The 19,544-nt window shown below is 67.2% G+C and overlaps 2 protein-coding genes across 2 annotated transcripts; one reads left to right on the top strand and one right to left on the bottom strand.

Annotated features, from left to right (window-relative positions):
• Nucleotides 1-146: 146 nt before the first annotated feature.
• LOC148590140 (MHC class II regulatory factor RFX1-like) lies at nucleotides 147-6,437 on the bottom strand. The gene is made up of 5 exons (XM_088539437.1): nucleotides 6,383-6,437; nucleotides 3,034-3,140; nucleotides 2,145-2,228; nucleotides 1,812-1,907; nucleotides 147-245 (listed from the first exon to the last, which is right to left on the bottom strand). The coding sequence occupies exons 2-5, from the start codon at nucleotides 3,130-3,132 to the stop codon at nucleotides 147-149; spliced, it is 378 nt and encodes a 125-aa protein (XP_088395563.1). The 5' UTR covers nucleotides 3,133-3,140; nucleotides 6,383-6,437.
• A 3,381-nt stretch (nucleotides 6,438-9,818) lies between these two features.
• Nucleotides 9,819-17,231, top strand: LOC148590139 (ATP-dependent Clp protease proteolytic subunit, mitochondrial-like). Its single transcript, XM_088539436.1, has 7 exons — nucleotides 9,819-9,887; nucleotides 10,693-10,794; nucleotides 11,510-11,581; nucleotides 12,736-12,832; nucleotides 15,281-15,468; nucleotides 16,872-16,977; nucleotides 17,053-17,231. The coding sequence occupies exons 1-7, from the start codon at nucleotides 9,870-9,872 to the stop codon at nucleotides 17,229-17,231; spliced, it is 762 nt and encodes a 253-aa protein (XP_088395562.1). The 5' UTR covers nucleotides 9,819-9,869.
• The last annotated feature ends 2,313 nt before the right edge of the window (nucleotides 17,232-19,544 follow it).

The raw sequence follows: 19,544 nt of genomic DNA, 5'->3' as shown, positions 1-19,544 counted from the left end.
ACACAGGGACGGATGGGGGGACACAGGGACAGATGGGGGGACACAGGGACGGATGAGGGAGACGGGAATGGATGGAAGGACGGACGGACACATGGAGGGCCAGACGAGGGAGCAGATGTGGGGCACAAACAGGGCTGTGGGGCCGCTCACATGGTGCCGGCGGCGTAGGCGGCGTCGCTGCCCTCCACGTACTGCACCTGGCCCGGGTAGACGTGTTGCACCGGGACCTGCTGCAGCTGCTGCACCTGCGCGGGGACACGGGGGGGACACGGGGGGACACGGGGGGACACGGGGGGGACACGGGGGGGACACGGGGGGACACGGGGGGGACACGGGGACACGGGGGGGACACGCGGCGCTGAGCCCGGCGGCGGCTCCGGGCGCCGGCGGCTCCGCGGGAAGCGGGAACGGGGAGCGGGATCCTACTCTGAGCGCGGCGGCCGCTCCCAGCAGCAGCAGCCGGGGGTCCCTCGGGGCGGCCGCGGGGCGCTGCGCGACAGCGGCACCGCTGGGGCGGCCGGCCTGCCCCACTGCTGCCCCACTGCTGCCCCACTGCCCCCCTTACTGCCCCCCGTCCTGCCCTGCTGCCCCCCTGCTGCCCCGCTGCACCCCCTGCTGCCCCCTGTCCTGCCCCGCTGCCCCCCTGCTGCCCCATTGCCCCCCTTACTGCCCCACTGCCCCCCTGTCCTGCCCCCCGTCCTGCCCCTCATCCTGCCCCCCTGCCCCCTGTCCTGCCCCCCCTGTGCTGCCCCCCCTACTGCCCCGCTGCCCCCCGTCCTGCCCCACTGCCCCCATGTCCTGCCCCCCCGCTATCCTGCTGCCCCCCATCCTGCCCCACTGCTCCCCGTCCTGCCCTGTCCCCCGCATCCTGCCCCACTGCCCCCCTGCTGCCCCCCCTGCTGCCCCCCATCCTGCCCTGCTGCCCCCGCTACTGCCCCCCGTCCTGCCCCACTGCCCCCATGTCCTGCCCCCCCGCTATCCTGCTGCCCCCCATCCTGCCCCACTGCCCCCCTGCTGCCCCCCATCCTGCCCTGTCCCCCCATCTTTCCCTGTTCCCCCCCCATCTTTCCCTGTTCCCCCACCCCGTCTTTCCCTGTTCCCCCCTCATCCTTCCCGCTTCCCCCCACCTTTCCCTGCTCCCTTCACTTGTCCCCATTTTCCCTCACTTTACTTTTCCCTGTTCCCCTTGCTTGTCTTTCCCTGCTTTTCCCTCACTTCGTCTATCCCTGTTTTCCTCACTGTCTTTCCCTGTTTTCCTCTCTTTGGTTTTCCCGCTTTTCCTCTCTTGCTTTTCCTTTGTTTTCCTTGCTTTTCCTTCTCTGTTTTTCCTTTCTCACTATTCCTTTCCTGCTTTTCCTCCTCTCCTTATTCCTTCTCTTTCTTTTCCTTCTCTCTTTTCTTTCTCTCCCTTTTCCTTCTCTTTCTTTTCCTTCTTTCCCTTTCGCTTCCCATTTCCCTCCGTTCTCCCCGTTTTTCCCTTCCTCTTACCCTTCCCTCCTCTCCTTGTTTTTCCCTTCCTGCTTCTCCCTCTTTCCCCCTTTTCCTTTTCCCTCTTTTCTCTTCCATTTCCCTCCGTTCTCCCCGTTTTTCCCTTTCTCTTACCCTTCCCTCCTCTCCTCGTTTTTCCCTTCCTGCTTCTCCCTCTTTCCCACTTTTCCTTCCCTCTCCGTCTCTTTCCCCCTGCTCCGCCCGGCCCCCTCCGCGCGGAGCGGGGATGGAGCCGGGCGCAAACGCCTCCACATTCCTGGGAATCCTCCCCGCTTATCGCTCCCCGCCTGCTCCGGGAGGCTCCGGAGCGGCTCCGGACTCACCTCCGGAGCAGCGGGAACGGGTTGGACCCCGTGCACCTGGAGCTGCTGCCCGGGGCCCGTTTTGGCTCCGGAGCTGCTGGTCGGCACCGGCGAGCGCTGGGAATGGAGAGAGCCGGCCGGGATGAGCGGCGCATCCCGACATTCCCGCTTCCCGACGCGGGATGCGCCGCTCCGACATCCCCACGGGGGCGGAGATTCCCGGGGCAAAAGGAGGTGTCCCAAGAACGCGTTCGGCTTGGGAAAAGCCAGGAAGGGCAGCGGAATTTGGATGCTCCTGGTGCTCCGTGGAGCTCGGAGCCGGCACGGTGGGATCCGGAGCAGCCGTGTCCCTACCTGCTGGGATACCTGGACACCGGTGATCTGGAGTGGGGAGACGGCCGCCGGCTTGGCCTGGACGCCGGCTTGAACCAGGAGCCTCTGCGGGAAGGAGCGGAGAGGTCGGACCGGGATGCTCCGGAGCACTCCGGGATGCTCCGAGGCATTCCAGGATGCTCCGGGGCACTCCAGGGCATTCTGGGATGCTCCAGGGCATTCCAGGATGCTCAGGGGCACTCCAGGGCACTCCGGGATGCTCCAGGGCACTCCGGGATGCTCCGGAGCACTCCGGGATGCTCTGAGGCATTCCAGGATGCTCCGGGGCACTCCAGGGCACTCCAGGATGCTCCAGAGCATTCCAGGATGCTCCAGGGCATGCCGGGATGCTCAGGGATGCTCCAGGGCACTCCGGGATGCTCTGGGATGTTCCAGAGCATTCCAGGGTGCACCAGGACGCTCCGAGGCATCCCAGGATGCTCTGGAGCGCTCCGGGATGCTCTGAGGCATTCCAGGATGCTCCAGGGCACTCCAGGATGCTCCCAGACACTCCAGGATGCTCTAGGGCACTCCGGGATGCTCCGGGGTACCCCGGGATGCTCCAGGGCATTCCGGGGTGCACCAGGAGGCTCCGAGGCATCCCGGGACGCTCCGGAGCGCTCCAGGATGCTCAGGGACACTCCAGGATGCTCTAGGGCACTCCAGGATGCTCCGGGGCACTCCAGGATGCTCCAGGGCATTCCGGGGTGCACCAGGAGGCTCCGAGGCATCCCGGGACGCTCCGGAGCGCTCCAGGATGCTCCGGGACACTCTAGGATGCTCTAGGATGCTCCAGGGCACTCCGGGGTGCACCAGGACGCTCCGAGGCATCCCGGGACGCTCCGGAGCGCTCCGGGAGCCGCTGCCGTACCTGCTGCGTGGCCTGGACCTGCTGCACCACCTGGGTGGGAACGCCGGCCGGAGCCGCCGAGCCGGGACTGGCCTCCGACACGGTGTCGCTGGGCCGCATGGCGCCTTCTGCCGGAAAAACGGGAAAAGTCGGGAAAAATCCGCCCAAAAGCAGCCCTTTCCCCCCCCCCCCGCTTCCCAAATCCCACTCGATTCCAGGGAAAATGGGAGTGCTGCTGAGGAGGGAGGAGGCTGCGGAAGCGCCGGGATTTTCTCCCTCTCCCGGGACCTTGGGCTGGGGGGATCCACAGGGAAGAGGCGGCAACAGTGGGAAGGGATGGGGAGCCCTGGATCTGTCCCATGGGAATGCCTGGCTTGACCCCTCCGCATCCCTGGGATTAAAACCCTCCGGATTTGGTCCGGGACGATGTGGGAATGCCGGGAAGGCCGCTGTGGTGACCCGTGGACACTGGGAAGTGGCGCCGGATGAGACCCATGGCCACTGGGAAGGGCCCTTGGTGGCCATTGGGAAGCAGCTTCAGTGGTGGCCATCGGGAAGCGGCATCGGATGAGTCCCGTGGCCACCAGGAACTGGATTCAGTAGCCACCGGGAAGCGGCATCGGATGAGCCCCGTGGCCACCAAGAAGCAGCTTCAGTAGCCAACGGGAAGCAACCCCAGATGAGCCCTGTGGCCACCGGGAAGCGGCTTTGGATGAGCCCCATGGCTACCAGGAAACAGCTTCAGTAGCCACCGGGAAGCGGCAGTGAATGAGTCCCGTGGCCACTGGGAAGCGGGTTCAGTAGCCACTGGGAAGTGGCTTTGGATGGGCCCCGCGGCCACTGGGAAGCGGCAGTGGATGAGACCCGTGGCCACCAAGAAGTGGCTTCAGTAGCCAATGAGAAGTGACCCCAGATGAGCCCCGTGGCCCTGGGAAGTGGCAATGGATGAGCCCTGTGGCCATCAGGAAGCCGCATGTGGCCACCAGGAAACGGCTTCAGTAGCCACTGGGAAGGGATCCCAGATGAGCCCCATGGCCACCAGGAAGTGGCTTCAATAGCCACCGGGAAATGGCAATGGATGAGCCCCATGGCTACCAGGAAACGGCTTCAGTAGCCAATGGGAAGCGATCCCAGATGAGCCCCGTGGCCACCGGGAAGTGGCTTCAGTAGCCAATGAGAAGTGACCCCCAGATGAGCCCTGTGGCCACCAGGAAGTGGCAATGGATGAGCCCCATGGCCACCAGGAAACAGCTTCAGTAGCCACCGGGAAGTGGCAGCGGATGAGCCCCGTGGCCACCAGGAAACGGCTTCAGTAGCCACCAGGAAGCGACCCCAGATGAGCCCCATGGCCACCGGGAAGTGGGTTCAGTAGCCACTGGGAAGTGACCGCAGATGAACCCTGTGGCCTCGGGAAGCGGCAGCAGATGTTCCCCGTGGCCACCGGGAAGTGGGTTCACTAGCCAACGGGAAGTGGCTTTGGATGAGCCCCATGGCCACCAGGAAACAGCTTCAGTAGCCACCGGGAAGTGACCCCAGATGAGCCCCGTGGCCACTGGGAAGTGGCTTCAGTAGCCACCGGGAAGTGGCAGCGGATGAGCCCCATGGCCACTGGGAAGCGGCATCGGATGGCCCCTGTGGCCACCGGGAAGCTGCCTGTGGCCACCAGGGAGCGGCTTCAGTAGCCAATGGGAAGTGACCCCAGATGAGCCCCATGGCCACCGGGAAGCAGCAATGGATGAACCCTGTGGCCACCAGGAAACGGCTTCAGTAGCCACCAGGAAGCGGCAGCACATGAGCCCTGTGGGAAGTGGGTTCAGTAGCCACCAGGAAGCTGTATCAGATGAGCCCCACGGCCCCGGGAAGTGACAACGGATGAGCCCCGTGGCTACCAGGAAACGGCTTCACTAGCCACTGGGAAGCGACCCCAGATGATCCCCATGGCCCCGGGAAGTGGCAATGGATGAACCCTGTGGCCACCAGGAAACGACTTCAGTAGCCACCGGGAAGCGACCCCAGATGATCCCCATGGCCCCGGGAAGTGGCAATGGATGAACCCTGTGGCCACCAGGAAACGGCTTCAGTAGCCACCGGGAAGTGGCATCGGATGATCCCCGTAGCCACTGGGAAGCGGCTTCAGTAGCCAACGGGAAGTGATCCCAGATGAGTCCTGTGGTCCTGGGAAGTGGCAACGGATGAGCCCTGTGGCCACCAGGAAGCAGCTTCAGTAGCCACCGGGAAGGGACCCCAGATGAGCCCTGTGGTCTGGGAAGTGGCAATGGATGAGCCCTGTGGCCACCAGGAAGCAGCTTCAGTAGCCACCGGGAAGTGACCCCAGATGAGCCCCGTGGCCACTGGGAAGTGGCTTCAGTAGCCACCGGGAAGCTGCACTGGATGAGCCCTGTGGCCACCAAGAAGTGGCTTCAGTAGCCAACAGGAAGTGGCAGCGGATGAGCCCCACGGCCACTGGGAAGCGGCATCGGATGGGCCCTGTGGCCACCGGGAAGCTGCCTGTGGCCACCAGGGAGCGGCTTCAGTAGCCAATGGGAAGTGACCCCAGATGAGCCCCATGGCCACCGGGAAGCAGCAATGGATGAACCCTGTGGCCACCAGGAAACGGCTTCAGTAGCCACCAGGAAGCGGCAGCACATGAGCCCTGTGGGAAGTGGGTTCAGTAGCCACCAGGAAGCTGTATCGGATGAGCCCCATGGCCCCGGGAAGTGACAATGGATGAGCCCCGTGGCTACCAGGAAACGGCTTCAGTAGCCACCGGGAAGCGACCCCAGATGATCCCCATGGCCCCGGGAAGTGGCAATGGATGAACCCTGTGGCCACCAGGAAACGGCTTCAGTAGCCACCGGGAAGCGGCATCGGATGATCCCCGTAGCCACTGGGAAGCGGCTTCAGTAGCCACCGGGAAGGGACCCCAGATGAGTCCTGTGGTCCTGGGAAGTGGCAACGGATGAGCCCTGTGGCCACCAGGAAGCAGCTTCAGTAGCCACCGGGAAGGGACCCCAGATGAGCCCTGTGGCCACTGGGAAGTGGCAATGGATGAGCCCTGTGGCCACCAGGAAGCAGCTTCAGTAGCCACCGGGAAGGGACCCCAGATGAGCCCTGTGGTCTGGGAAGTGGCAATGGATGAGCCCTGTGGCCACCAGGAAGCAGCTTCAGTAGCCACCGGGAAGGGACCCCAGATGAGCCCTGTGGTCTGGGAAGTGGCAATGGATGAGCCCTGTGGCCACCAGGAAGCAGCTTCAGTAGCCACCGGGAAGGGACCCCAGATGAGCCCTGTGGCCACTGGGAAGCGGCATCGGATGATCCCCGTGGCCACCGGGCCGGGCCCCGTGGCCACCCCCCCGTCCCCGTCACCTACCGGACACGGTGACCACGATGTACTGCTGCGGGGGGGCCGGGGGGGCGGCGGGGGCGGCGGGGGCCGGGGGGGCGCCCAGCTCGGCTCCGTACGAGGCCTTGGGAGCGGCGGGAGCGGCGGGAGCGCCGGGAAGCTCCGTCCCGTACGGAGCGGCCGGAGCCGCCGCCTGTTGCTGCTGCTGCTGCTGTTGCTGCTGCTGCTGCTGGGGCGTCGCGGCGGGCGGCGGCGCCTGTTGCTGCGGCGCCTGTTGCTGCTGGGCCGCCTGTAGCTCGGTAACGTAGGCCGGCGTCGCCATGCCGACGGGAGGATCCGCGCGGGCGGCTCCGCGGCGCCCTGGGGGGGGGGCGGCGGGAGGGGACGGGGTGAGGGACGGGGGGAGCACGGAGCCACCGGGGGGGGGGATCCGTGGGATGGGGATGGGATCCGTGGGATGGAGCCTATGGGATCTGTGGGATGGGGATTGGGGGGTCCTGGGATGGAGATGGGATCTGTGGGATGGAGCCTATGGGATCTGTGGGATGGGGACTGGGGGGCTCCTGGGATGGAGCCTATGGGATCTGTGGGATGGAGCCTATGGGATCTGTGGGATGGGGATGGGGGGAGTCCCTGGAGCTGGGATCTGTGGGATGGGGGGGGACTGGGATGGAGCCTATGGGATCTGTGGGATGGGGATTGGGGGGCTCCTGGGATGGAGCCTATGGGATCTGTGGGATGGAGCCTATGGGATCTGTGGGATGGAGCCTATGGGATCTGTGGGATGGGGATGGGGGGGACTGGGATGGAGCCTATGGGATCTGTGGGATGGGGATGGGGGGAGTCCCTGGAGCTGGGATCTGTGGGATGGGGGGGGACTGGGATGGAGCCTATGGGATCTGTGGGATGGAGCCTATGGGATCTGTGGGATGGGGACTGGGGGGCTCCTGGGATGGAACCTATGGGATCTGTGGAATGGGGATTGGGGGGCTCCTGGGATGGAGCCTATGGGATCCGTGGGATGGGGATGGGGGGAGTCCCTGGAGCTGGGATCTGTGGGATGGGGATTGGGGGGGGCTCCTGGGATGGAGACGGGTGGGATCTGTGGGATGGGGATTGGGGGCTTTCTGGGATGGAACTGGGATCTGTGGGATGGAGCCTATGGGATCTGTGGGATGGGGATGGGGGGAGTCCTGGGATGGAGATGGGATCTGTGGGATGGGGATTGAGGGAGTCCTGGGATGGAGCTGGGATCTGTGGAATGGGGATTGGGGGGCTCCTGGAGCTGGGATCTGTAGGACTGGGGGGCTCCTGGGATGGAGCTGGGATCTGTGGGATTGGGGAGTTCCTGGGATGGAGTTGAGTGGGATCCGTGGGATGGGGATGGGGGGAGTCCCTGGGATAGAGACGGGATCTGTGGGATGGGGATGGGGGGCTCCTGGGATGGAGCCGGGTGGGATCTGTGGGATGGGGATTGAGGGAGTCCTGGGATGGAGCCGGGATCCGTGGGATGGAGCCGGGTGGGATCTGTGGGATGGGGACTGGGGGGGGGTCCTGGGATGGAGCCGGGTGGAATCCGTGGGATGGGGATTGGGGGAGTGCCTGGAGCTGGGTGGGATCCACTGGGATGGAGCCAGGGGGAGCCCCTGCATCCAGGCGGGATGTGCCCGGATGGAACCACGGGGACACCCTGGAGCCAGGAGGGATCCACTGGATTTGGGGGGGGGGATCCCGGGATGGAGCTGGCTGAGCCCCTGGAGCCGGAGCGGATCCCCCGGGATCCGGAGCGGGAATGGAGGCGGCTCCGGAGCCCCTGGGGAAGCGGCCGGGCTCCGTAACTTCCCGACAGGGATTGCGGGAATGGGGTGCCATGACGGTGATGTCACCTCTGTGGTGATGTCACTCCAGGGGTGATGTCACACCTGCGTGGTGACTGTCACCTCCCCGTGTCACCGCTGGGGTGACATCACAGCACGATGACACCGCCCCCCCCGCCTCCCCCTAGCAATGCAGGGTGACATCATGGGGTGACCCCCCCTCCCCTCCCCTGGCATCACGTTGCTGGGCGCTATGACATCACCAACATGACATCACCCTGCTGGGTGACATCACAGCGCGGCATCCCTTGGTGACATCACAGGGTGACATCACAGCCCTTCCCACTGGCCACGTGACATCGCCCCAATCCCCTCCCCCGCGCTGCTGACGACATCACGGCCATGACATCATCACCGTGTGACATCACCGCGTGACATCATCCCCCCCCCCCCGCCAGCGCGCCCCCCGGCGGGGGGGGGGGGGGAAGGCCCCACCCACCGCGCCATTGGCGCCCCGCGGAGCCCCGCCTCTTCCTATTGGCCCGCCCGCCCACCAATCACCGGGGCGCGCGGCAGGCCCCGCCTCCCGCCGCGGCCTGGGCCCTTCTTAATCCCGGGGCCGCCGCCGGGGCCCCTCAGTCGGGGCAGGGCAGCGCCCGCCCCCCCCTCCGCCCTTTCCCCCCGCTCCGTCCCGCCGCCGCCTTCCCCCCCCCCCCCCCCCGCCCCGCCGCCGCTTCCCCGGTCCCTCCCGCCCGCCGCCATCTTGAGCGGCCTCGGACCCACCTGCCTCGTCCCTCGGCGGGGCCCCGCGGAGGCCGCGTCGCTTCCAGGGCCGGAGGCGCCGGGCGGCGAGGCCGGGCCCGGGCCCCGGGGCCGCGGTTGCCGGCGCGGGGAGGGGAAAGGGGCCCCGCGGCGGCGGCGGCGGCGGGGCGGGGGCGGCGGCGGTTGTTGTTGCCGGGTTCCCTGGTCGCCACGGCTACCGTGGCTATGGCGCCCTCCGTGTTCCCTCACCGGGGCAACTGTTGCTACCCACCTCGGCTGCGGGCGGGGCCGCCGCGGAGGAAGCGCGGGGAGGGGCGGGGCGAGGCGGCGCCCCGCCCCCCGCGCGCCGCCGTTGGCCGCCGCCGCCGCCCGCCGCGCGCCCGTTGGCGGCGCCGCGCGTCGCTCCGCGCGCGGGTCCCGCCCCCGCCGCCCGCCATTGGCTCCGCGGGGCGTCCGTCACCTCCAGGAAAGGGGGGGCGGGAGGCGGGGGCGGGGGGATGGGCCTCGGCGGGAGCTGGCGAGCGGCGATTGGGCGACGGCGCTGCCAATCAGGCGCGAGCGGGGGCGGGGGGAGCCGCGCCCCTGCGCGCATGCGCGTGCGGGGGAGGAAACACGCGCATGCGCATGGGCCGCGCGGGATGATGGGAAATGTAGTTCTCCGTGCGGAGGCGACGACTCCCCCCCATTCGGGGGAGTGGCTCAATAGCCCGTGGCGTCACCTTTCCCCACTGACGTCACCGCGTGCCGGTTCGGGGCCATCTGACCCCGCTGTGGGCCCCTTGTCCCCCCCGTGTCCTCCCCGCCATGTCCCGGTATCCTTCAATGTCCCCCGTTCCCGGGGAGGACGGAGTGGGGGGGACGCGGCGCGCTGCACGCTGGGAGCGGCGGTCACGTGAGGGCGGCGGGGCGGTCACGTGAGGGCGGCGCGGGGCGCCATGAGGCCGCTGGTGGCGGTGAGGGGGGTCCCGGGGTGTCATGGCGGGGGGGGCGGTTATGGGGGTGTCCCGGGGGTCTCTGTTATGGGGGGGCCCTAAAGGGCTCCGGGCTTTGAGGGTTCATTGGGGGAGGCCCCGGTTTTTGCGGGGCTCCTGGTGATGGGGGGGCTCCGTAAAGGGGGAGTCCCGTTATGGGGGGGTCCCAAGAGGTCCTGGTTAAGGGGGGTCCCCAGTGTCCCGGCTATGGGGACCCCATGGCGGGGGGTCCTGATTCTGGGGGGGTCCCAGGGGTCTTGGTTATGGGAGGGGTCCCCAGTGTCCCAGGAACGGGGACCCCATGGGGGGGTCCTGACTCGGGGAGGGTCCCAGGGGTCCTGATTATGGGGGGGGGTCCCAAATGTCCCGGCTATGGGGACCCCATGAGGGGCTCCTGGTTATGGGGGTGTCCCCAATGTCCCAGCTATGGAGACCCCATGGGGGGGTCCTGGGGGTCCCGATTATGGGGGGCTCCCTGTGAGGTGGGTCCTGACCCTGGGGTGGTCACAGGGGTCCTGATTATGAGGAGGGGTCCTCAATGTTCCAGCTATGGAGACCCCATGGGGGGGTCCTGACTCTGGGGGGGTCCCGGGGGTCCCGATTATGGGGGGCTCCCTGTGAGGCAAGTCCTGACTCTGGGGGGGGTCCCTGGTCACGGAGGCTCCAGCCTTGGGGGTGGGTCTCAGGGCTCCCATGGGTTCAGGGTCCCCCCCCGGAGCAGGGGGTGTTGGGGGCTGCCCCCCACATTCAGTGGGTCCAGGGGGGGTCTCTAACGCCCCCCCCCCAGCAGGGGCTGCGCCTGGGCTGCCGGGCGGCCTCCGCGCGCGGCCTCCACGCGACGGCGCCGGCCCGAGGGCCCCCGCTCATCCCCATCGTGGTGGAGCAGACGGTGAGTGACGTTCCCGGGACACCCCCCTGTGACACCCCCCGGGACACCCCCCGGGACACCCCCCTGCTGGGACACCCCCCATGACACCCCCTTGCTGTGATACCCCCCCGGGACACCCCCCTGCTGTGACACCTCCCTGTGACACCCCCCCCGCTGTGACACCCCCTGCTGTGACACCCCCCCGGGACACCCCCCATGATACCCCCCCGTGACACCCCCCCGCTGTGACACCCCCCCGGTGACACCCCCCTGGTGACACCCCCTGGGACAGCCCCCTGCTGTGACACCTCCCTGTGACACCCCCCCGGTGACACCCCCCTGGTGACACCCCCCGTGACACCCCCCCTGCTGTGACACCCCCTGCTGTGACACCTCCCTGCTGTGACACTGTGACACCGCCTTCCCCGCTGTGACACCCCCCCTGCTATGACACCCCCCCGTGACGTCACACCCCGCCCGTGACACCCCCCTGCTGTGACACCTCCCGCTGTGACACTGTGACACCCCCTTCCCCGCTGTGACACCCTCCCGCTGTGACACCCCCCATGACACCCCCCCTGCTGTGACACCCCCTGCTGTGACCCCCCCCAATGTCCCCGCTGTGACACCCCCCCCCGCTGTGACACCCCCCCCCCCGCTGTGACACCCCCTGCTGTGACACCCCCCTTGCTGTGACCTGCCCCCCCAATGTCCCCGCTGTCCCCTGTCCCCGCAGGGCCGTGGCGAGCGCGCCTACGACATCTACTCGCGGCTGCTGCGCGAGAGGATCGTCTGCGTCATGGGGCCCGTGGGTGACATGGGGGACGGGTGACATGGGGGGACACGTGTGACATGAGGGGGACACGGGTGACATTGGGGGACACGGGTGACATGGGGGGGCGTGTGGCGTGAGGGGGACACGGGTGACATGGGGGGACACGTGTGACATGGGACGTGTGGCGTGAGGGGGACACGTGTGGCATGAGGGGGACACGTGTGACATGGGGGGACACGGGTGACATGGGGGGACACGGGTGGCATGAGGGGGACACGGGTGACATGGGGGGGCATGTGGCGTGAGGGGGACACGGGTGACATGGGGGGACACGTGTGGCGTGAGGGGGACACAGGTGACATGGGGGGACACGTGTGACATGGGACGTGTGGCGTGAGGGGGACACGGGTGACATGGGGGGACACGTGTGGCGTGAGGGGGACACGGGTGACATGGGGGGACACGTGTGACATGGGGGGACACGTGTGGCGTGAGGGGGACACGTGTGGCATGAGGGGGACACGGGTGACATGGGGGACACGTGTGACATGAGGGGACGTGTGGCGTGAAGGGGACACGTGTGGCGTGAGGGGGACACGGGTGGCATGGGGGGACACAGGTGGCATGGGGGGGACATGTGACATGAGGGGGACATGTGGCATGATCGGAATATATGGTATGAGGGGGACACATGTGACATGAGAGAGACACGTATGGCATGAGGGGGGACATGTGACATGAGAAACGTGGTATGGGGGGGACGTGTGGCATGTGGGGGACACATGTGCCATGAGAAAGGTATGTGACATGGGGGGAATATATGGCATGGGGACATATGCCATGAGTGGGACACATGGCGTGGTGGGGGACACGTGGCACGTGGGGACATGTGGCATGCAGAGGGAGCATGTGGCATGTAGAGGGGACATGTGGCATGTAGAGGGGACATATGGAGTGAAAGGGACGCATGGCATGAGAAGGACACGTGGTGTGGGCAGGAACGTGGCATAGAGGGGACATGCAGCATGTGGGGGACACAGGGCACGGGGGGACACGTGGCATGGGGACACGGGACATGGGGGGACACATGGAAAGGAGGGACGTGTGGCACGGGGGGACAGGTGGCACGGGGGGACACGGTGCTATGGGGACACGGGTGACATGGGGACACCCCAATGTCCCCGCAGATCGATGACAGCCTGGCCAGCCTGGTGATCGCCCAGCTGCTCTTCCTGCAGTCCGAGAGCAACAAGAAACCCATCCACATGTACATCAACAGTCCAGGTATGGGGACATGGAGGGGACATGGGGACATGGGGGGGACACGGGGGGGTCCATCCACATGTACATCAACAGTCCAGGTGTGGGGACATGGAGGGGACATGGGGACATGGGGGGGACACGGGGAGATCCATCCACATGTACATCAACAGTCCTGGTATGGGGACATGGAGGGGACATGGGGACATGGGGACATGGAGGACACATGGGGGACATGGGGAGGTCCATCCACATGTACATCAACAGCCCTGGTATGGGGACATGGAGGGGACATGGGGACATGGGGGGGACACGGGGGGGTCCATCCACATGTACATCAACAGCCCTGGTATGGGGACATGGAGGGGACATGGGGACATGGGGGGGACACGGAGGACATGGGGACATGGGGGACACGGAGGGGACATGGGGACATCGGGGACATGGGGGGGACACGGGAAGGTCCATCCACATGTACATCAACAGCCCCGGTGAGGGGACAGGGAGGGGACATGGGGACACGGGGACATGAGGACACGGGGGGGTCTATCCACATGTACATCCACAGTCCTGGTGAGGGGACCCCCACGGCAGGACCCCTGGTGGGGTCGGCAGGACCGATGGGGTGGGTGGCAGGACCCACAGGAGGTGTCAGGACCCACAGGGGATGACAGGACCCAAGGGGGTGGCAGGACCCATAGGAGGTGGCAGGACCCACAGGAAGTGGCAGGACCCACAGAGGTGGCAGGACCCATGGTGGGTGGCAGGACCCACAGGAGGTGGCAGGACCCCACGGGTGGGTGACAGGACTCATGGGTGGGTAACAGGACCCACAGGGGGTAACAGGACCCACAGGGGGTGACAGGACCCATGGGAGGGCCAGCAGGACCCAGAGGAGGTGGCAGGACCCATAAGGGAGGTCAGCAGGACCCGTGAGGGTGGTGGGGGGTGGCTGGACCCACGGGTGGATGGCGGGACCCATGGGGGGTGGCAGGACCCAAGGTGGGTGCCAGGCCCTACGGTGGATGCCAGGCCCCATGGGTGGATGGCAGGACCCACAGGGGGTGACAGGACCAATGGTGGGGTTGGCAGGACCCAGAGGAGGTGGCAGGACCCCATGGGTGGGTGACAGGACTCATGGGTGGGTGACAGGACCCACAGGGGGTGACAGGACCCATAAGGAGGTGGTGGTGGGGGGTGGCAGGCCCCTCGGGGGGTGCCAGGGCCCACAGGTGGATGGCAGGACCCACAGGAGGTGGCAGGACCCCACGGGTGGGTGACAGGACTCATGGGTGGGTAACAGGACCCACAGGGGGTAACAGGACCCACAGGGGGTGACAGGACCCATGGGAGGGCCAGCAGGACCCAGAGGAGGTGGCAGGACCCATAGGGAGGTCAGCAGGACCCGTGAGGGTGGTGGGGGTGGCTGGACCCACAGGTGGATGGCGGGACCCATGGGGGGTGGCAGGACCCACAGGGGGTGACAGGCCCCACAGGGGGTGTCAGGACCCACAGGGGTGGCAGGACCCACAGGGGTGACAAGACCCACAGGGGGTGGCAGGACCCAGAGGAGGTGGCAGGACCCCATGGGTGGGTGACAGGACTCATGGGTGGGTGACAGGACCCACAGGGGGTGACAGGACCCATAAGGAGGTGGTGGGGGGTGGCAGGCCCCACGGCGGGTGGCAGGCCCCACAGGTGGATGGCAGGACCCACAGGGGGTGACAGGACCCACGGCAGGTGGCAGGACCCATGGGAGGGTGACAGGACCCACGGCAGGTGGCAGGACCCATGGGGGGGTGACAGGACCCATGGGAGGGCTGGCAGGACCCACCTGAGGTGACAGGACCTGTGAGGGGGTCAGCAGGACCCATGGCGGGTGGCAGGACCCACAGGGGGTGACAGGACCCATAAGGAGGTGGTGGGGGGTGGTGGGGGGTGGCAGGCCCCTCGGGGGGTGCCAGGACCCACAGGAGGTGCCAAGACCCACAGGGGGGTGCCAGGACCCACAGGAGGTGAGAGGACCCACGGGAGGTGCCAGGACCCACAGGGGGGTGCCAGGACCCACAGGAGGTGCCAGGACCCACAGGAGGTGCCAGGACCCACGGGAGGTGCCAGGACCCACAGGGGGATGCCAGGACACACAGGGGGGTGCCAGGACCCACAGGGGGGGTGCCAGGACCCACAGGAGGTGAGAGGACCCACAGGGGGGTGCCAGGACCCACAGGAGGTGCCAGGACCCACAGGAGGTGCCAGGACCCACAGGGGGGTGCCAGGACCCACAGGAGGTGCCAGGACCCACAGGGGGGTGCCAGGACCCACAGGAGGTGAGAGGACCCATGGGTGGGTGCCAGGCCCCACGGGGGGGCGGCAGGACCCACAGGGGTGCCAGGCCCCACGGCGGCGGCAGTGCCCGTGCCCCACGGCGGCGGCAGCGCCCGTGCCCCACGGCGGGTCCCGGTCCCCGCGCAGGCGGCGCCGTGACGTCGGGCCTGGCCATCTACGACACGATGCAGTACGTGCTGAACCCCGTGTGCACCTGGTGCGTGGGGCAGGCGGCCAGCATGGGCTCCCTGCTGCTGGCGGCCGGCGCGCCCGGGATGCGCCACTCGCTGCCCAACGCGCGGATCATGATCCACCAGCCATCCGGAGGAGCACGCGTGAGCCCCGCGGGAACGGGAATGGGAGGGATGGGAACGGAGCGGGAACGGGGCGGGAAGGGAGCAGGAACGGGGCGGGAGCGGAGCGGGAACAGGGCAGGATGGGAACGGAGCGGGAACAGAGCGGGGCGGGAACGGGGCGGGATGGGAACGGAGCGGGAATGGAGCGGGAACGGGCGGGAGCGGAGCGGGAACAGGGCAGGATGGGAACGGAGCGGGAACAGAGCGGGGCGGGAACGGGGCGGGATGGGAACGGAGCAGGATGGGAATGGAGTGGGAACGGAGCGGGAACAGGGCGGGAAGGGAAGGGAGCGGGAACAGGGCAGGATGGGAACGGAGCGGGAACAGAGCGGGGCGGGAACGGGGCGGGATGGGAACGGAGCGGGAATGGAGCGGGAACAGAGCAGGAAGGGAGCGGGAACAGGGCGGGAAGTGAGCGGGAGTGGAGCGGGAACAGAGCAGGATGGGAACGGAGCGGGAACAGAGCGGGGCGGGAACGGGGCGGGATGGGAATGGAGTGGGAACGGAGCGGGAACAGGGCGGGAAGTGAGCGGGAACGGGGCGGGATGGGAATGGAGCAGGAACAGAGCAGGAAGGGAGCGGGAAGGGAAGGGAGCGGGAATGGGGCGGGATGGGAACGGAGCAGGAAGGGAGCGGGAAAGGAGCGGGAAGGGAGCAGGATGGGAACGGAGCGGGAAAGGAGCAGGGGCGGGAATGGGAATGGAGCGGAGAGGGAGCGAGAATGGAGCGGGAACGGGACGGGAATGGAGTGGGAATGGAGCGGGAGCAGGGAGGGAGCAGAGCGGGAACTGGATGGGAATGGTGCAGGAACGGAGCGGGAACAGGGCGGAATGGAAGGGAACAGAGCGGGAGCGGAGTGGGAATGGGACGGGAACAGCGTGGGGAGCACACGAGATGGGGACGGGATGGAAACCTGCACATGGGTATGGGATGGGGATGGAGTGGGCATGGAATGGGGACAAGGATGGGATGAGAATAGGAATGGGAAAGACAACGGGATGGGGACAAGGATGGGATGGGGACAGGGACGGGATGAGAACAGGGACGGGAAAGACAACGGGATGGGGACAGGGATGGGATGAGAACAGGGACGGGAAAGACAACGGGATGGGGACAGGGACGGGATGAGAACAGGGACGGGAAAGACAACGGGATGGGGACGAGGATGGGATGGGGACAAGGATGGGATGAGAACGGGGATGGGAAAGACAATGGGATGGGGACAAGGATGGGATGGGGACAGGGATGGGATGGGGACAAGGATGGGATGCAGCAGGAGAGGGATAACAACAGGGATGGGACGGGACGGAGCTGGGGACAGCAGGACGCGGGGACAGCCCCGGTCCCGCCATCCCGTGTCCCACGCGGTCCCCGTCCCGCAGGGCCAGGCCACGGACATCGCGATCCAGGCGGAGGAGATCCTGAAGCTCAAGCGGCAGATCACGGGAATCTACGCCAAGCACACGCGGCAGGCGGCCGCCGTCGTGGGTGAGTGTCACCCGTGTCACCGGCGTCACCGGCGGCGTCACCGGGACGTCCCCGGTGTCACCCGTGTCCCCGCAGAGGCCGCCATGGAGCGCGACCGCTACATGAGCCCCGTGGAGGCGCAGGAGTTCGGGCTGCTCGACAAGGTGCTCGTGCACCCGCCGCCCGACGGGCAGGACGAGCCCCGGCTGGTGCACAAGGAACCGACACCGGAACCGCCACCGGAACCGGCACCGGCACCGGAGCCCCGGCCCTGAGACCCCCCCCCCTTTTCATTAAACGGCCCCAAACGGCAGCTCGTGCAAGGAGGGGGTGTCGGGACCCCCCCCCAACCCCTTTCTGCCCCACTTGGGGCAATATTGGGGTCTATACCCCTCTCCCCAACCTATATCCAGGCCCTATATCGTCCCCTATCAGGGCTATATCTGTTTTAGTTGGGCCCTATATCCCCCCTGCAGACCCTTGTCTGTCTTGGTTGGGCCATCCCCACCCAGACCTATATATGTCCTGGTTGGAACCTATATCCTTCCTCCAGACCTATATATGCCCTGTCCAGGCCCTATATACTGCCCTAAGGCCATATTTGTCTTGACTGGGCCCTATATCCCACCCCCCGAGACCCATATATGCCCTGGTCAGAACCTATATCCCTTCTCCAGGCCCATATATGCCCTGTCCGGGCCCTATATACCCCCCCCAGACCCATATTTTCTCTGACTGGGCCGTATATCCCACCCTGCCAGACCCATATATTCCCTGTTTGGAACCTATATGCCCCCTCCAGACCTATATATGCCCCATCTGGGCCCTATATACTTCCCCAGACCCATATTTGTCTTTACTGGGCCCTATATCCCACCCTCCCAGACCCATATATGCCCCGTCTGGGCCCTATATACCCCCCAGACCCATATTTGTCTTTTACTGAGCCCTATATCCCACCCCCTCAGACCCATATATGCCCTGTTTGGAACCTATAGGCCCCCCCAGACCCATATATGCCCCAGCGAGGCTTTATACCCCCCAGGACCTATATTTGCCTCGGCCTGGCCCTATAGATCGCGCGCGCCCCCCCTGCGCCGTGAGGCCTCCCGCCGAACTACATCTCCCGGCGTGCCCCGCGGCCCGCGCCTATTGGCCGGCGCCGGCAGCCAATGGGGGGCGAGAGGGGCGGGGCGAGGCGGGCTATTTAAGCGGCCGGCAGGGGGCGGGGCCAGCCGTGACGGGCAGGTGGGGCCGCGGCTCCTGTGGGGCCCCTGCGAGGCCCCTATGGGGGCCCTTATGGGGGGTCCTATGGGGCAGAGAGGGCCCTTGGGGGCAGCTTAGGGGGTCGGGAGGCTGCTTGGGGGCCTGGGAGGCCCCTTGGAGGCCTGTGGGGCAGGTTCGGAGGCCGTTGGGCCCCTGGTGGGGCTGTGGGGTCCTTTTTGGGGGCCGTGGGGGCAGGTTCGGAGGCCGTTGGCCCCTTGGGGCCCTTTGGGGGGGGCATGGGGCAAGTTTGGAGGCCGTTGGGCCCTTGGGGGGGATGCGGGGCCCTTTGGAGGGGCCGTGGGGCAGTTTCAGAGGTCCTTGGCCCCTTGGGGGGCTGTGGGGCCTTCTGAGGGGTCGTGGGGCAGGTTCCGAGGCATTGGGCCCCTTGGGGGGGCTGTGGGGGAGGTTCGAAGCCCGTTGGGCCTTGGGGGGGCTATGAGGCCCCTTGAGGGGCCTGTGGGGCAGGTTCAGAAGCCGTTGGGCCCCTTGGGGGGCTGAGGGGCAGGTTCTGAGGCCGTTGCCCCCTTGGGGGGACTCTAGGGTCCTTTGGGGGGGCCCGTGGGGCAGGTTCAGAGGCCATTGGGCCCTTGGGGGGGGGGATGTAGGGCCCTTCGGGGGGGGCATGGGGCAGTTTCAGAGGCCATTGGCCCTTGGGGGGCTGTAGGGCCTTTTGAGGGGGCCGTGGGGCAGGTTCTGAGGCCACTGCCCCCTTGGGGGGGCTCTAGGGCTCTTTGGGGGGGGCATGGGGCAGGTTCAGAGGCCATTGGCCCCTTGGGGGGGCTATGAGGCTCCTTGGGGGGGCTGTGGGGCCTTTTGGGGTGGCTGTGGGGCAGATTCAGAGGCCGTTGGGCCCTTGGGGGGTCTATGGGGCAGGTTCGAAGCCCATTGGGCCTTAGCGGGGCCGTGGGCAGGTTTGGGGGCTGTTCAGCCCCTTGGGGGTCTCTGGGGGGGTTCGGGGCGCTCGGGGGGGGGGGCGTGGGCAGGTTTGGGGGCTGTTCAGCCCCTTGGGGGGTCTCTGGGGGGTTCGGGGCGCTCGGGGGGGCCGTGGGGCAGGTTTGGGGGCTGTTCGGCCCCTTGGGGGTCTCTGGGGGGGGGGGGTTCGGGGCGCTCGGGGGGGCTGTGGGGCAGATTTGGGGGGCCGTGGGGCAGCCGAGCGCCCTCCCCAGGGGCTGCGTCTCCCCCAGCTCCCGTCCGGGGGGCCATGGACACCCCGAGACCGGCCCCCTCCCCAGGTAACGGTGATGGGGGGCACCCGGATGCCTGGATCCGTGATCCGGGGGGCGGGCTCCGGAATGCCGGGATCCCATTCCGGATTGATCCCC

This window comes from Tinamus guttatus, unplaced genomic scaffold (genome assembly GCF_059628265.1).
Source record: "Tinamus guttatus ecotype Peru unplaced genomic scaffold, ASM5962826v1 Tinamus_guttatus_pri_ptg001685l, whole genome shotgun sequence".
NCBI classification, from domain to species: domain Eukaryota; kingdom Metazoa; phylum Chordata; class Aves; order Tinamiformes; family Tinamidae; genus Tinamus; species Tinamus guttatus.
Note: the sequence above shows the minus strand (reverse complement) of the source record. Positions and strands in the feature narration are given on the sequence as shown.

What these genes read in the sequence shown, in the direction of transcription:
- LOC148590139 (XM_088539436.1), top strand. An exon ending in CATGTACATCAACAGTCCAG is followed by an intron (nt 12,833 to 15,280) that starts GTATGGGGACAT and finishes GTCCCCGCGCAG; the next exon opens with GCGGCGCCGTGACGTCGGGC. An exon ending in AGCCATCCGGAGGAGCACGC is followed by an intron (nt 15,469 to 16,871) that starts GTGAGCCCCGCG and finishes CCCGTCCCGCAG; the next exon opens with GGCCAGGCCACGGACATCGC.
- LOC148590140 (XM_088539437.1), bottom strand. Translation starts at nt 3,132, where the DNA reads ATGCGGCCCAGCGACACCGTGTCGGAGGCCAGTCCCGGCTCGGCGGCT. An exon ending in AGGTCCAGGCCACGCAGCAG is followed by an intron (nt 2,229 to 3,033) that starts GTACGGCAGCGG and finishes TCCTTCCCGCAG; the next exon opens with AGGCTCCTGGTTCAAGCCGG. An exon ending in CCGTTCCCGCTGCTCCGGAG is followed by an intron (nt 246 to 1,811) that starts GTGAGTCCGGAG and finishes GTCCCCGCGCAG; the next exon opens with GTGCAGCAGCTGCAGCAGGT.